This window comes from Formica exsecta, unplaced genomic scaffold, assembly GCF_003651465.1.
Source record: "Formica exsecta isolate Colony F162 unplaced genomic scaffold, ASM365146v1 scaffold43, whole genome shotgun sequence".
Taxonomy (NCBI): Eukaryota; Metazoa; Arthropoda; class Insecta; order Hymenoptera; family Formicidae; genus Formica; species Formica exsecta.
Genome location: NW_021851539.1, coordinates 29,541 through 47,439, shown reverse-complemented (window position 1 = coordinate 47,439; position 17,899 = coordinate 29,541). Strand labels below are relative to the sequence as shown.

The window sequence follows — 17,899 nt, the reverse complement described above, 5'->3', positions numbered from 1 at the left end:
GTATTCCGCGATTCCGACGGAAATCTTCGAAATGTCCTGTTAATGACTGCCCTTTTTTTGCGGTTCGGAAATCTTGATTAAGAGCTTCTTGCTAGAAACTCTCGCGAGAGCGGAAATCTTGCACGCGAACACCGGATGGAATTTGGCGCGAGGCAGAGGACATTCGCGGTACGGTTAACGCGCGTCGACTCTCGGACTCCACACTCTTAACACTTAACTTTCACGATGTCTTAGCACTAACTGAATGAATAATCCAGTTTGAGATATGACCGAATTGACAGCCGCGAGAATATGAATGCGACTGTGTGGCGAGACAATTCGGACCGATTTGAGACGAGTAAAGCCTACTGCGACACGAGCGAGAATAAGACACGAAAGAATATCACACGAGAAATGATGATATTCGAAACTATGATCGATTGCTATCGACCAGCTTGAATCGTTGTCGTAGGCAGACTGAATAACGACGGAACAGAGTCGCGGTCGACCGATTTCCATAATAGGAGATTTTCGGCACCGAATGTTCGAGAATCTAGGTGTTTGTCACACTTTTTCTTTGTTTTGATCACGCGATCACGCGCTGATCGGCTGATCGCGACGATGCTTATTCTCGCTCGTGTTTTGATTGCGGCTCTTACCGTTCAAATTTGTCGGTTGAATTTACAGTTTAAATTCATCGATTAAATTAAACGTTTCAATCTTGAACAACATCTAATCCGCTGGCACGCGCGGCTATCGGATTGATTTCGGATTTTATTGTGTCAAAAGAGCGATATCTCTCATTGACGTTTCCTCTCTCACACTGACGTAATATTCCGCGAATACCGCGTTTTCGTAACTCACGTGCGTAGCTTTAACCCTTTCAGTATGTGCCATATATCGGATATCAATTTTCATTGATTGCTGGTTGTATCGCGTTTACAAGGTCTTGTCAGGCAGCTCTATTTGTGATTCTATCTGAAGATTGGATGAAACTCGGAATAGCTATACTCTTTTAGATCTCTATCTGTATTTACTTTGTTTAATATAATTCTTTTGTATTAATAACTGAGAATTACTTTAATTAGCCATTTTTTATCAAGTTTAATTATAAATTTGTTTTTAGGTTTTATTATAGATTCAAATATATTAACATAGATTTTATATTTATGTTTAAAAATTTATATGTGATCTCAGAAAAAAATTGCACTATCTACCTTAGATCCTAGATAGAATAAATGCATATGTTTTACAATGGCATAGTATTTTAATATATTTTAATTAAAGTATCAGCCGCAATTTGATGATAGTCCGTTTCGTGCGAAATTTATGTGTTCGAAGATAAACGCGTGTTTTATCTCATGCGAGAGACGCATTTTAAATTCTACGTCACTATATACAGCGTAAAATGCTGTTACGAGCGAATAATATCGTGTAAAAAATTAAATTGCTCTTATTAAGATAGTGGATTCTCTCTCTCTCTCTCTCTCTCATTTTTAATAAAAAAATATAATCTATTATTATCCAGCAGTTTAAGTTGAGATATTTATATATGTGCTAAATGAATATAAATTTATGGGTACTTATAATGTGTTTAGAAAATATGTAGTTACAAATTATTCATGACAGCCATTTATTGATTATTGTTTATGCTAATTACAATCAGAATTTGTAATATTTGTTATAGTTTTAATAGGGTTATAGGTTTCGTAAGCTTTCTCACTCAATTCTTCTGACGGAGTCAGTAAGATTTACAATACACCAAATGGAAGGAATATTGCGACTTCCAACCAGTTTTACAGGTTTAATCATATTAATCTTTCGCATTTCTACATCTATAACGTAATTAAAGATAGGACATGAATAAAACATTGTGGACTATAGAAACATTAGAGCCTGAAGCAATTTATTGTTTTATAACAAGATATGCAACAAACATAGATACATGGCAACATAAATTTCATATATTGCGTAATTAGAAATTAATTTCTTCACCAGAGAGAGAAATTTATTAGTAGTCTTATTAGTACTATAGTTATATCTTGTTAAGATTTCAAAAATATATATAAAAGTAAAAATTAAACATGAAACAAAATAATTCAGATAAGCACCACGCGAAAGAGACTGACAATGAGCAAAGTATCTCATTATCAGTAAAATCACAAAATTAAATTTTATTCTGTTGAATGCAACCAGTTGGCCACATGAACGGTCACCTTTCAACATCGTTGCTAATTCTCGCTCAAAGACTAAAATGAAATAATATGGACAATAATCGAGAACATAATCGTGTATCTACAATAACATTATCGATTAACATTCAGAGAAAAATATAATTCCTATCTATGTGTCACGATACACTAAATATTTATACATTATTCCAATCTTAACTTACACATCACCTGCTCCCCATATTCTTTATTTCTCGAAGTAGAGGACGTGAAATTATATTGTCGTATAATTGCTCTGATATATGTCCATAAATTAAAAATAAATCTTTTGCCATCTACACATTGGACTTATACAGGGTGTTTTATAAGAGATTAACAGTAGAGATGCATTTTTTCATAAACTCCTGAATCGATTTTTCCTTAACACTAAGGTTGCTTTGTTTACGCCATTTTAAATACAAAATTATTTAATATTTGAAATTAGATGCTTTTGATAAATTTCAAGCATGTGTAAAATCCTGCTCTGTTGCTAATTTAAAAGTAACGTTACTTTAATTAAAAATTTCAACTTTAAAACTTGGTATGATCACAATATTTAATGTTGAGAATTCAAAAATTGTGATTAATTACGATCTTGAATCAAATTTTTTGCGTTAAGAACTAATCTTTTCTAAATTCATTCAAGAATATATCACTACTATTGACAGTTGCGTTTTACATTACACCCTGTACGAATTAACAATAATACTGATGCAGGCATCCTTTGAAAGACTTCGCTTGTGTGTATAATCGTAACCGACAAAATATATTTTTGACTTATTTAATTCCGCTAATTACACCGTTAATATAACATATTTTTTCGCAATGTATGCAGGTCGCAAGACACAAATCATAGACGCGTGATCACAAAAAAAGTTTTTTTGTGATCGCGAAGTTATGTTAAATAGCAATCTTTAAAAAGACATTTATTTTTTATTTCAACTCTGTTAAAATAAAATTTATGCCAATCTTAAACAATATTTTATATGTCAAATTCTAATTGATCAATGTGACACAGAAATATATTTAATATAATTCAGTCATATAGTCACACACAATTATACAATATCTCCGCCAATCTTAAACATTTATTTGGAACCTGTCTGAAAATAATCTTGACGATAATTGTCGGAGCAAAATATAAGGGAATATTTTATATATATAAATCGTTGTCGTAGGCAGACTGAATAACGACGGAACAGAGTCGCGGCCGACCGATTTCCATAATAGGAGATTTTCGGCGCCGAATGTTCGAGAATCTAGGTGTTTGTCACACTTTTTCTTTGTTTTGATCACGCGATCACGCGCTGATCGGCTGATCGCGACGATGCTTATTCTCGCTCGTGTTTTGATTGCGGCTCTTACCGTTCAAATTTGTCGGTTGAATTTACAGTTTAAATTCATCGATTAAATTAAACGTTTCAATCTTGAACAACATCTAATCCGCTGGCACGCGCGGCTATCGGATTGATTTCGGATTTTATTATATCAAAAGAGCGATATCTTTCCTCTCTCACACTGACGTAATATTCCGCGAATACCGCGTTTTCGTAACTCACGTGCGTAGCTTTAACCCTTTCAGTATGTGCCATATATCGGATATCAATTTTCATTGATTGCTGGTTGTATCGCGTTTACAAGGTCTTGTCAGGCAGCTCTATTTGTGATTCTATCTGAAGATTGGATGAAACTCGGAATAGCTATACTCTTTTAGATCTCTATCTGTATTTACTTTGTTTAATATAATTCTTTTGTATTAATAACTGAGAATTACTTTAATTAGCCATTTTTTATCAAGTTTAATTATAAATTTGTTTTTAGGTTTTATTATAGATTCAAATATATTAACATAGATTTTATATTTATGTTTAAAAATTTATATGTGATCTCAGAAAAAAATTGCACTATCTACCTTAGATCCTAGATAGAATAAATGCATATGTTTTACAATGGCATAGTATTTTAATATATTTTAATTAAAGTATCAGCCGCAATTTGATGATAGTCCGTTTCGTGCGAAATTTATGTGTTCGAAGATAAACGCGTGTTTTATCTCATGCGAGAGACGCATTTTAAATTCTACGTCACTATATACAGCGTAAAATGCTGTTACGAGCGAATAATATCGTGTAAAAAATTAAATTGCTCTTATTAAGATAGTGGATTCTCTCTCTCTCTCTCTCTCTCATTTTTAATAAAAAAATATAATCTATTATTATCCAGCAGTTTAAGTTGAGATATTTATATATGTGGCAATATGAGCCACAAGTATCACGTTGAGAGATTTATTAATTGTGTGAAGGCAATTGACAAATTTCATATTAAAACGGGTACAAAGTGATACTAAACAACATATGATAATAAAGCGAATGTTTCGGCCCTTTTTTGTGGCCATCTTCAGCGCAATTAAAATAATAAATACAAGAATAAATAAATACAATAAAAAATATATGTATAAAAAAATATCGCAGTCAGTGATTAAAAATTAAATTGCAAACGCACGAAATCGATCAAACAGGCGTCCCGGGATGATGAACTCCCCGGGTGATAGGCCAGGAAGTTCACATCGTAAAATGTTATGAAGGCTTGCCGGCATGTTGATATGCGAAACCCGAAAAGTCGAGACTCCTGTAGGAGCGTGCAATAAGATGTTAAGAGCGCTCAAGGGTAAACAGTGATAGTGCAGAACTTACATACAAATGCAGCAGATGTATCCCAATAAAGAGTATGACGCGATACAATTATTAATTTGTAAAGCTTTAAAGACCACGTTATCTCTAAGATGTTTCACGAGACTTTAAACTTGTGTGTATACAGTGCTAGGTCATTGGCCCTCGATGACATAAGAGTAAACACAACAACTCGCTACCCGAACGAATATGTATTTATATCGGGAATAAAGAAATCAAAATATACGCGTCTTGAAAATAATCACAAATATCATCTATGCATTAAATGTTGGGAAGTTTATCCAACGCAGTAATATATGTCTGGTGCAAGGTCTCGGTATCCGTTTGCAGATTCAGACCATTTATTTGTCTCCTTATAAACAACATCTCAGATATCAATCGTTTGTTTAGATATTTTTCGCTGTCTAAAATCCGGACATGGTGCCAGTCAAAATCATGGTCAAACTCTAATCTATGATCAGTAATCACCGAACCAACAGTTGTATTTCTAAAGAAAGCCTGACGTCAAGATCTTTTATGATGTTTTTAAATTTGTGCGAGATGGTATGGACGAAAGGGATTGTAAAATAGGAGACAATCTTATTATTGACATCCTCATCGTAAGTTGGAAGGCCCCTACTCGTGATCAGAAATTTGAGACGGTTAAAAATTGTTTGGAAAATGAAATCTAATGGGTAGTTATTGTCCAGGAGAATTTTTATGATAAAGTCCAAATTTTTTTTTTTTTGGTGAAGTTTTCGTAACTCACGTGCGTAGCTTTAACCCTTTCAGTATGTGCCATATATCGGATATCAATTTTCATTGATTGCTGGTTGTATCGCGTTTACAAGGTCTTGTCAGGCAGCTCTATTTGTGATTCTATCTGAAGATTGGATGAAACTCGGAATAGCTATACTCTTTTAGATCTCTATCTGTATTTACTTTGTTTAATATAATTCTTTTGTATTAATAACTGAGAATTACTTTAATTAGCCATTTTTTATCAAGTTTAATTATAAATTTGTTTTTAGGTTTTATTATAGATTCAAATATATTAACATAGATTTTATATTTATGTTTAAAAATTTATATGTGATCTCAGAAAAAAATTGCACTATCTACCTTAGATCCTAGATAGAATAAATGCATATGTTTTACAATGGCATAGTATTTTAATATATTTTAATTAAAGTATCAGCCGCAATTTGATGATAGTCCGTTTCGTGCGAAATTTATGTGTTCGAAGATAAACGCGTGTTTTATCTCATGCGAGAGACGCATTTTAAATTCTACGTCACTATATACAGCGTAAAATGCTGTTACGAGCGAATAATATCGTGTAAAAAATTAAATTGCTCTTATTAAGATAGTGGATTCTCTCTCTCTCTCTCTCTCTCTCATTTTTTAAAAAAATATAATCTATTATTATCCAGCAGTTTAAGTTGAGATATTTATATATGTGCTAAATGAATATAAATTTATGGGTACTTATAATGTGTTTAGAAAATATGTAGTTACAAATTATTCATGACAGCCATTTATTGATTATTGTTTATGCTAATTACAATCAGAATTTGTAATATTTGTTATAGTTTTAATAGGGTTATGGGTTTCGTAAGCTTTCTCACTCAATTCTTCTGACGGAGTCAGTAAGATTTACAATACACCAAATGGAAGGAATATTGCGAAGATGGTATGGACGAAAGGGATTGTAAAATAGGAGACAATCTTATTATTGACATCCTCATCGTAAGTTGGAAGGCCCCTACTAGAGATCAGAAATTTGAGACGGTTAAAAATTGTTTGAAAAATGAAATCTAATGGGTAGTTATTGTCCAGGAGAATTTTTATGATAAAGTCCAAATTTTTTTTTTTTTGGTGAAATTGTGGATGTGAAAGTAAGAAAGCTCTATCAACAAGGCCAATAATGGTACCTCTTTTTTGGCATGTCGGATGTTGAGAAAGAAAATTAAGATACCGACCCGAAAAAGTAGGTTTATGGAACCAGTCAGTTACTAAGCGGTTGTTAATTAGAAGTATTGAGATATCTAAAAAGTTCAATTTATCATTGTCAGCAATTTCTAAGGTGAATTGGATTTTAGGATGTAAGGAGTTAAAAACATTAACTGTGTGATCCATAAGATAAAATGGTGCAGTCATTGCGATATCATCAACGTATCTAAAGTAAAAGGATGGAATGAAAGTCAATGTTGAAAGAGCTTTCTCTTCCAAATCTTGAAGGACTATGTCAGCTATGATGGGAGATAATGGGGAACCCATAGGAGTGCCATAAGTTTGTTTATAAATTGTTCCATTAAATGTAAAGAAAGTAGAGTTCAAAACAAATTTTATCGCTAAGATAAACTCCGCTGGAGGAATGGAACAATTGTTGGAAATGAGATCTATTCTTTTCTCGACACTCTCAATGGCAAGGTCAATAGGGATGTTGGTGAATAACGAGATCACATCCAACGATAGCAATTTGAAATCATCAGTTACTGTAACATTAGACAGATTTTTAGTTAATTGAAAGCTATTGACAATGTTGCTATGTGCTTTAGGAAAACTTTTCAACATGATTGCATGATCTGCAAACGGATACCGAGGGCTTGCACCAGACATATATTACTGCGTTGAATAAACTTCCCAACATTTAATGCATAGATGATATTTGTGATTATTTTCAAGACGCGTATATTTTGATTTTTTCATTCCCGATATAAATACATATTCGTTTGGGTAGCGAGTTGTTGTGTTTACTCTTATGTCATCGAGGGCCAATGACCTAGCACTGTATACACACAAGTTTAAAGTCTCGTTATCTTAATTATATTATCTATCTGATTCACACATATTTATCGTTTAAAATGCAATATACATTGATGTTTACACATATATACGTTATACATTTAATATACATAAAAAGATATCTATATTATGACATTGATATATCATGATAATAAAATTATGACAATAACGAAGAAATTATGTGCCCTTATAGATAAACTATTTGTGATAATCTGAATGACATAATCCTTGAAAAATGTATTATTTTAATTTTTTGTTATTATTTCTTTTTAATTAAAATTTAAATATGGAGAGAGATAAAACATGTAGACAGTCCAAGATTGATGAAACATTTCAAGATTAATAAATCGTGAGTATATAGACAGATAACCGGACTTTGTGACCAGTCAAACTGTCATCCCAAAGTTAGCAGAATATAGAATTTTATCGTTATTTCGTGCAATCGTGTGTACACAATGGCGAGTAACTTTTCGACGACAATATGCCGCAGAGAAACTTTTAAAGCAGACCCTTGCGTCGCTATTGTCTCGCAGTCGCTAGCAAGATAATCCGCAGCTTTGTTTTAAATGTCACTTGGTACCCGGTATGCAAGGAAAAATATTTTCACAGCATCAATAGCGCGGAATAATTTGTAAACGGACGATTACAAGTATTAATCACAGAATGTAGTAAAAGTATAGAATTGAGAAGCGTTAATAAGCTTTATCGACAGGAGTAAAGTATATCGATAAATATTACAGAGACCATTGGATGACATTTAAATACCTCACGTGTTACATGCAGGATAAAAAGATACAGAATAGTTATAATATTTCGCTTATATCAAGAAATTCATCCAAGAATAATATAGATCATTATATATTATAACACATTATATCTTAAGCCTGCTCCACACGACAAAGATTAGAAAAGCACAATTATTCAGCCATTAGAATACGCATGAAAGATAGGCGAAAGTTGAGAGAATCATGGCGTAAATGTTTGATTGACAATTGGCTGATCAGCTGATTGAATTACCTAATATTGCTGGCGAATCCCCATCCACGCCAATCCTTTCGGTGTTATCAAACACACTTATGAACGGGCTGTCCTCCTCGTACGGAGCTGTCGCCCATTTTTTGCCTCTTACCCCCACAAACATTCCCCGTAATTCCCATCGTGGATTTTTCTTACCGCGCATCTCGAAATATCGGAAGGGCGATCGTTTTTCGAGCTGGCACGAGGATAGATCGTTTCTTCTATTGCTCGTTCCTGCTCCGGGGAAATACACAATATGGACGAATGTGACCTTCTCGAGCTCAAAATTGCACGGCGTATACATGAGCGGCAGGATAAAAAGAACAAAACAAAAAACTTGTCCGCTATTTCAATATAAAATATGGCTCGGAGATACATAAATAATAAAATAAATATTTGGAGAACTTTTGTTATGCGTTCTATTCGCTGGGAATGATAGATTCTATCGATTATCGTCTAGTCGTGCTATTGAGGAAGCACTGAACTATTTTACAAAATACTACAGTGCATAATAAAAACGAGAGAAAATATTTTATCGAGAAGAAATGTAGAAATTCTAATTGATTCGTTTATTCTTATCGACAACTATAATAAAATTCACGTTTGCGGATATTCTTTTATTTCGAGTCAATATCGAACAAACGTGTTTTCAAAATTTTTAAAAATATATAGAAAGAGAAACTTCCGTGAAATTTTTATGTTCACAATTTCTTATGTTAAATTCTACATTGATAATGTAAGTCTAATTTTAATATACGCTGATTACTGCAAGATGTATGAAACTTTTGTCATAACTTTCGAAATAAAGGATCTCAATTAATATTTATTTTTTAAATTTCTAATAATTATAGTATGCGTATGTGTAATTTATTACAAAAAGTAATATTAATGATGTATATCAATGAACAGGTTATACAGATGTTCTCTCTTTTTTTTTCGATTATTATATATTATATTATATTTAAACTATATCGATTACCTTGATATCCGTTTGATGATCGGGTGTTGAAGTCCATGCCGGTATCAAATCTTTGTCCCGTATTTCTCTTGCCTCTCATGCCTTGAAAACCCATAGGTGCTCTTTTATCGGAATCTTTTTTGCCTCTCATTCCTTGAAATCCCATTGGTGCCCTCTTGTCGAAATCCATCTCAGGATCCATGTAATAATCTACGTAATTTTCGAAAGCATTTTTCTTGCCTCTCATGCCCTGAAAAGATGATTAAATAAATAATTAATGAACATTTCTTTTTAAATATTTCCTGTTTGTGTGTGTTTTTATACTATTACTAAAAAATTGAGCTAAAAACAAAGTATATATTATTCATTTCTTTTTGTAATAATTATGACAAAATTATATACTATTTTATGTATATTTTCGCTTTTTCCTTGAAATGGATAGTAGATATATAACTTCACAATTGAGCAAATAACCTGAAAACCCATGATAGTTCGTTTCTCAAGTTCTTCTATCTCGTTGAACAATGATTTCTTGCCTCTCATCCCTTGAAATCACATGGGAGCCCTTTTCTCCCACTCTCCCGGAAATTCTTTCAACTTGTCACGAGTACCTTGAAATCCCATTGCGAGAAGTCTCTTTTCGTAATCTTCCGGATATTCGAAAACGTATGTCTTTTTCTCTCTCGTACCATAAAAGTCCATCGCGACCTTCTTTTCAATTTCACCTAACACCTGTTTATATATTCAATTTTCAGGAAAATAGAATATAACATAAGAAGTAACATTAAGAATTTTAAGTAAATATCGCTAATTAAAAATAGATTATATTTAAATGCTCGTGGATGATTAAAAAATGTTATAATTAAATGTTTATGGGATAATTACGTATTTCCATTTAAAACAGAAAACTCATAGAGCAAAAAGTAGATTATAATTTATAACATCCATTTGTGTACGATGTCATACTTCAAAAGAATATTTAAAGAATTATGCATTTTATTGTCTTAAATTCTCTTCAATAATTTAATAATTTAATTAATATTGAATATTTTTAGGCTTACCTCTTCCAAAGACTTCTTTCCTCTCATTCCTTGAAATCCCATTGGTGCTCGTTTATAATACTCATCCTCCGAAACAATTTTCTTGCCTCTCATACCCTGAAAACCCATCGGTGCTTTTTTCTCGTTACGAAAGTAGGAATCTTCGAAATCAGGCGTCAAATAATCCTTTTTCCCTCTCATACCCTGAAATCCCATTGGTGCCCGTTTCTCAAACTCGTGCAAAAGATTATCTTCAATATCGGGCGCGTTCGACTCCTTATCATCACGCGTATCCTATAATTAACACATTTTGTTTCTCATAAATAATTCAGAAAGTAAGAATTAAGTAAAACGATTTCTTTTTCTGCTTTTTCTTCGTAGCTTACTTGAAAATCCATTAGCGTTCTCTGAGACAATTTATTATGTTCTAACGAAGTGGGGATGAGATTTTTCTTTCCGCGCATACCCTGAAACCCCATAGGCGCTCGTTTGTCGGACGTAGCATCGCTGGGAGACGATTCTTCCGCAATCGCCGAACTGATCCAGACTGCCAGAAAAAGAACTGAGTTGATAAGCATTCTGAAACATATCGAAAATAATTGGTTAATATCTGTAAAAAAATATTTATTGATTTAATTATCTTTCACTTTGGGGGCATCAAGAATTAATTAAATATAAATATCCACCAAACTTCCGTAAAGTGGTACAATCTATCGCGCTAATCTCGTTGTTGTATCTTGACGTACATCGTACATGAAAGTCACGCTACTTTAGACTAAACTAATTTATCAATGTGTCACCGTAACTGCATTTGATTATCAGAAATTTCTAGTCGAGAGTAATTATTAATCTGGATATAATCCTCAAATATTTAAGAAATGTCAATTCCAATTATATATTTGCTGTTTATTAGAGCTTGAAGCACATATAAGAAGAAAGAGCAGACAGGCTATTTATATTTGAAAAATTGAAAAATTAATATTTTTTGTATTCTGATGAATTGTAGATTATCAAAAAACAATTCTTTGTAAGTTATTAAAAAGAAAAGGAAAGAGAAAAATTGATTATTTAATAAACAATTGAATTCTTTGTTTGCGTCAATAAATTATGTAAATTTAACATATGAGCAATATGCAAATAAATTTTGCTGCTATTCTATATAGGAGATATAAGAAGATTAAAGCACGCTTTTCGTATGATATATTATATTTATGCGTGTAAGAGAATTTACCTTAAAAAAAAATCATATCGCGAGGGGATAATATTTTCGCGAAAACAAAACGTATAAAAAATAAGAATAGACGCTGAAAATTTAGAAGAATTAAAAAATGCTCATAGCATGCGACTTGCACTATTGTCTCAGTTATCCAATTTTTTATGTTTTTTTAAATGTTTCAGTGATTATCAGAACTGTTTTAGCTCTGCGTGTTTTTTTATAATTTTTTTTTTGTAAAATACATTTTGCAATATATTTTTCCTAATCGTTCGTTCAATTCTTTGATGATTACGATACATATAATATATGTGTGATATTTATTTTCGCGAAAACAAAACGTATAAAAAATAAGAATAGACGCTGAAAATTTAGAAGAATTAAAAAATGCTCTTGCGATATTAAAAAAATTCGCGTGTTGCATTAAAAGAGCATCTTCGAGAGAGAGAGAGAGAGAGAGAGAGAGAGAGAAAGTGGGGGGGGGAGAAAGAGATAGAGATATTCCGAAGTTAAAAAAAAGGGTAAATTAGGAGGAGCACTTGATTAATTTGAAAAAAACTGCATGCCTCTTGAAGAAAATCGAATGAATTTAAATCCGGGAAGTTAAAAGTGGTTCGTGTGCCGATGTCGAATCTAAATACAATGAAAAAAATGGCGTTTGTATATAATTACGTTCTTGTTGTGCTTCTCAATAGATTATACAATTTTATATACGAGTTTAAAAGTACCGCTACCTTTCAAAGTAAAGCTATAATTGGCGAATGGAAGGATAGGATAAAGGCATACTTTTCTCAAAGCATTTTGCGCCACGGCAAGACCGAAGAATATCAATAAGCCATCGAAAGATGGGCAAGATACATTCCAGTTGCTAATCAAGAATGAGTTTTAAATATTTTCCTAATAAAAAATACCTGCACAGACTTATTGGCAATTTCTGAGATTGAGCAAAAACATTTAAATAATAATTTTATTTAATAAATTTAATTTAAATAATAGTTTTTTAAATACATTAAAGACTATTTGCTTATATATTTTGATAATACAAATTTTTCTTCAACACACTATATGCGAATTGTTCCATATAATATAATTTTTTTTATTAGTTATTTTCTTTTGCAGTATAACAGAATAACTTCATATGTGCGCGATAAAAGTATCTATGCGGTTATATTATATATAATACATTCGTTTAGCTATACGAGTTTAAAAGTACCGCTACCTTTCAAAGTAAAGCTATAATTAGCGAATGGAAGGATAGGATAAAGGCATGCTTTTCTCAAAGCATTTCGCGCCACGGCAAGACCGAAGAATATCAATAAGCCATCGAAAGATGGGCAAGATACATTCCAGTTGCTAATCAAGAATGAGTTTTAAATATTTTCCTAATAAAAAATACCTGCACAGACTTATTGGCAATTTCTGAGATTGAGCAAAAACATTTAAATAATAATTTTATTTAATAAATTTAATTTAAATAATAGTTTTTTAAATACATTAAAGACTATTTGCTTATATATTTTGATAATACAAATTTTTCTTCAACACACTATATGCGAATTGTTCCATATAATATAATTTTTTTTATTAGTTATTTTCTTTTGCAGTATAACAGAATAACTTCATATGTGCGCGATAAAAGTATCTATGCGGTTATATTATATATAAATCATTCGTTTAGCTAATTATTTTTTATAACAGATTGTTAATTACGTAAATAAAAAAAAAATAATTATCTTTTAATAGTATTTATCTGTTAATAGTAATCAAATGTAATCAATTTTATTTAGCAGATTTACTAAAGTTTAATTTTTATTAATGTTCGATATCTTATCTATAATATTATTTCCTTATATTTAGAAATATAAAAAAAATTGAAGAAAATAAATAACACATGATTTTTTTTTACTTAATGACATGCAATTGACCAGTGTCTTATGTGTAAAAGCTATTGACTGAGTAACGTTGTTATATTTTATTTTTTTTTAAATATTCTTTTATGTCCTATTTATTATCGCTGTCGTATTGTGTGAAACGTTGATCAATTTTAGTTTAATATGTTTCTATTCAGCGCGATTCAATATAGTTTGTAAACACATGGCATTGGCATGCTGTATCTATATCGCGTAAATATGTGAATGAATTAAATAATTCCAGCGCATTATAAATTGTGTCGATGTTGAATCAACGCATTTTCTGACCAAACAATTAAATAATTGCGCATTATATCATTAAGTATAGCAAAAATAATATTGCCTTTACTCTTTTCGAAATGAAGGCGATAAGTTTTGTTCATAGACATGAAGAAATAAACTCTCGTATATGTAATTCTATCGCATATATTAAGTCAAACTTTGTGGAAAAAAGAAAAAAAAGAGGTATCAGTTTTTTTCCATCCTTTGATTTCCGTTCGCGAGTATACCTGAATATTCTATGGTTTTGTCTCTGCATCAATAATCTATCGTGGCTGTCGATAAACATAAATATACGATGTATTACAACTTTAGTTTTTAGTCGAAAGTATAGCATTTATTGTAATCTTATTTATTCTCTTTTTTTAAAATTTTCTTATTTAAATCTTTTCCTGTTTAGTTTACGATAGCATGCGACTTGCACTATTGTCTCAGTTATCCAATTTTTTATGTTTTTTTTAATGTTTCGGTGATTATCAGAACTGTTTTAGCTCTGCGTGTTTTTTTATAATTTTTTTTTTGTAAAATACATTTTGCAATATATTTTTCCTAATCGTTCGTTCAATTCTTTGATGATTACGATACATATAATATATGTGTGATATTATTTGTTTTCCTTCTGCGCTGTAAATTTTTCACTGCTTTTTTTTCCTTTTTACATCTCTTTTCCTTTTCAATTTTAAATGATTATGAAAATAGAGAATACAATATATATTACAATATATACCCTCAAGTCGAATACAAATAATCGTATGTAAGTTTACGTATAGTTACGCAAGTACACCTTAAATACACTAGTAGATTGTTCTACGGGCTAATATCGATTTGCTTATATAAATGGACGATAATATTACCGCAAGGATTAACGTCAACGATATGCATAAACTTGTAACTGGTGGCCGTATACTTATTATACATGTTCACAATATATCCGCAGTATGTTACAAAATAATTGTACCCGATAAACCGTCTTTTAATGAATATATACGAATTGTTATAATAGATTTCTTTTGCTATAATAAAGCATTACTTCAGTTTATTCATTCAGAATTTTAACGATAATAGAGATTCTCAGTTGGGGAATATATGCGCATTGATTCGATTAATTCCTAATTATAATAATAAAAGATGCATCCATATAAATGTCGATCGCAAGACCACCTCTTGGAATCGTAGCGCATAAAAGACACTAATGCCCTAGCAACGTGGGACGTATTAATGCTCGTACATTGTAAACCGTCGAGATCAGCCTCTTCGTCGCGCAAAATAAACGGAGCGAGAATTCTAGCTCGACGAAGGGGCACGAGACGCCGGGCATGTGCCATGTCAGGGTAGAGAAGATGAAGAGAGGAGCGGTATGATAAGAGCGGGATGAAGAAGTGGAGGGTGGCGGAGAGACTGTGGTGGCTGATGGGCGGTGGTGAGTCTGTTCCTCACTGCCGATCGGTCACTCGTGTAATCGTTCTGAGCAAGCTTGTCCTACACACGGTTATATTCCTTTAAAGACGACAATCTCGAGAGTCTGATGCTCTCGCTTTCATGCAGTGTGTCGTACGCGCAATTTGCCAAAATTTCTTTGCTATTCGAAGAAATTTTCAAGTGTTACAGTCTTGAAAAAATAGATCAGGTTTAAAATAAATAGTTTTAATTCCTTGAAATTTATATAATTTTTATTACAAGTAAAAATACAATTGCATCTTAATTATTTCTATTTATTAAAGGAGGGATGCACTAAAATATAATATGTAATCATATATATTTAAAAAATAGATTAATTACGCTATTAAATAACGACTTTCATAGTAATTAAATATAGCAGTACGCTTAGAATAAATTTTTAGCAAAACGAGTGAAATAAGGATATTTACTTTAAAATTCTATTAACTTTTACATCGAACATTGACGTTTGTATCATGTATAACGCGGAAAGATCTAGTGTATATTGTGGAATACATCTATACGGTCCATACACATACAAAGAATAAGGCCGTTTACTTGAACGATGAACTTTTATGAAAAAAAGAGAGATCGATAGAGAAGCTGAGATGAATCTAAACAATGCTCGAGCAGAAATCACAACGAGAGAAAATCACTCAGGTAGAGAAATCTCTCCATTGTCTATGAGGGTGCAACTATCATTTCAAAGTAGTATGGCGTTATACATAATATAAAACAGCGATACACGCTGGAATTCACCTACAAACCTACGTCGTGGACCGCGTATTTCTTTCACTATACAAACATCTGATTTATACCTGAAATTAATAGATAGTTATAAATTAAATTTAGTCAAGCCAGACGTATGCCTGTATCGACTGTATCTTTCCATTTCAAACGAAGTGATGTATAGTATTTTGCGTATAAAATACACAATTGAGAGAGAGAGAGAGAGAGAGAGAGAGAGAATTAAGTTAATCAAAAATAAATTTATAAAAATAATTTTTTTTAGTATAAAAAAATATAAAAATGATACACACATATATATAGGTAATAGATATATGTGTAATAGTTTCGGGAAATGTTTTTAAATGCCTTAAAAAAATTATGGAAATATGATAAAAATGTAACATATAAAAATTTTATATGTCATATATTTTATTAAGTTAACATCTTTTTTTATAAAATAGAGAGGCTTTGCATTCCCTCTTCGCCTACATACATCGACACGGTTACTTCGGTCATTGCACATGTGAAGGCGAATGAAGGGAAATTATTTTATACTATAGTAAAGATTTTTTTTTTATTAAAAAGTCATGTTTTAGATAATTTTATTTTGCATTTAATAATAATATAAGTAAGTAAAATTGTTTAATGTAATGCATATGTGCATTTGATATTGACGTTATTGCTAGAGAAATTTGTGTGTACTTCATTTTTAAAATATCTACGCATATACGATATTGAAATTAGAAGAATAATTTTTTTGAAAATATGTTTTACGATACTCACAAAATTTTTTAATTTGTCAAGTTGAATAAAAATAACATCCGGATTTTTAAAAATATTAGTAAGTTCCTCCTAATTGACAATCTTTTTACACTGCTCTTATCTCATACTTATATAAAAAATCAATATTAAATTTCTTCTTCAGTACTTCATCTTTTTATGAGTATTTCAATTTTCATTTAAATCAGACAATTATAACGGACGTTCTCTTCAGTAAAACAATTAAAAGCTCGCCTTTTATAAGCTGCTGACAACTCTCTTTAATTACAAGAAATGCAAAAAAAAAAAAAATTATAACTTTGATCAAATAAAGACAAAAACTCGCTATACAAAGCTCAGTAAAATTACATCATTAAAAGGCATAATATTTCGAGCGATATATTTCATTATATTATCTACAATTTAATTAATGGTTCTCTAGAAGAAAAAAATTAAACATTTTTCAATAAAGCATTTAGCTTATTTACTGTTAAGCGTGGAAGCATTTACTTGTAATTACCATATTACTTAATCGCTTGAGTTATCCTAATATTATCAGAAGTGCAGTTTGACTACACTAACTTTATTATCCAAATATTGCAAATTTTGGAAGATGTCGTGCTATCGTGCAAACACGAAGTAGAGGAAGGAGGCTCTTTCGATGTACATATATCGCAAATATGAACCCAATTCAAGCATTATCATCTGTATTTACAGATTATTATTAAATATCAATGAGCATGTAGACGACAATTGAATCTCTAGAATCTAACGAGAGATATGACGGAAAGTTTTCTTACTGGATTTAAGGAAATATACTTTTAGGAATACGTTTTGTTTAATACTTTAGTTTCAAAAAATCATAAAGATATATGTATACATACATATATA

General features: G+C 31.3%; 1 protein-coding gene across 1 annotated transcript in view; it reads right to left on the bottom strand.

Annotated features, from left to right (window-relative positions):
* Nucleotides 1-7,756: 7,756 nt before the first annotated feature.
* LOC115240427 (tachykinins) overlaps nt 7,757-17,899 on the bottom strand; it is a 21,541-nt gene continuing 11,398 nt past the window's right edge. Inside the window, exons 4-5 of the mRNA XM_029815563.1 lie at nt 9,663-9,891; nt 7,757-8,917 (exon numbers count right to left, since the gene is read on the bottom strand). Coding sequence (XP_029671423.1) covers nt 8,667-8,917; nt 9,663-9,891 — 480 coding nt within the window. The 3' untranslated portion in view covers nt 7,757-8,666. The remainder of the gene's footprint in view (nt 8,918-9,662; nt 9,892-17,899) is intronic.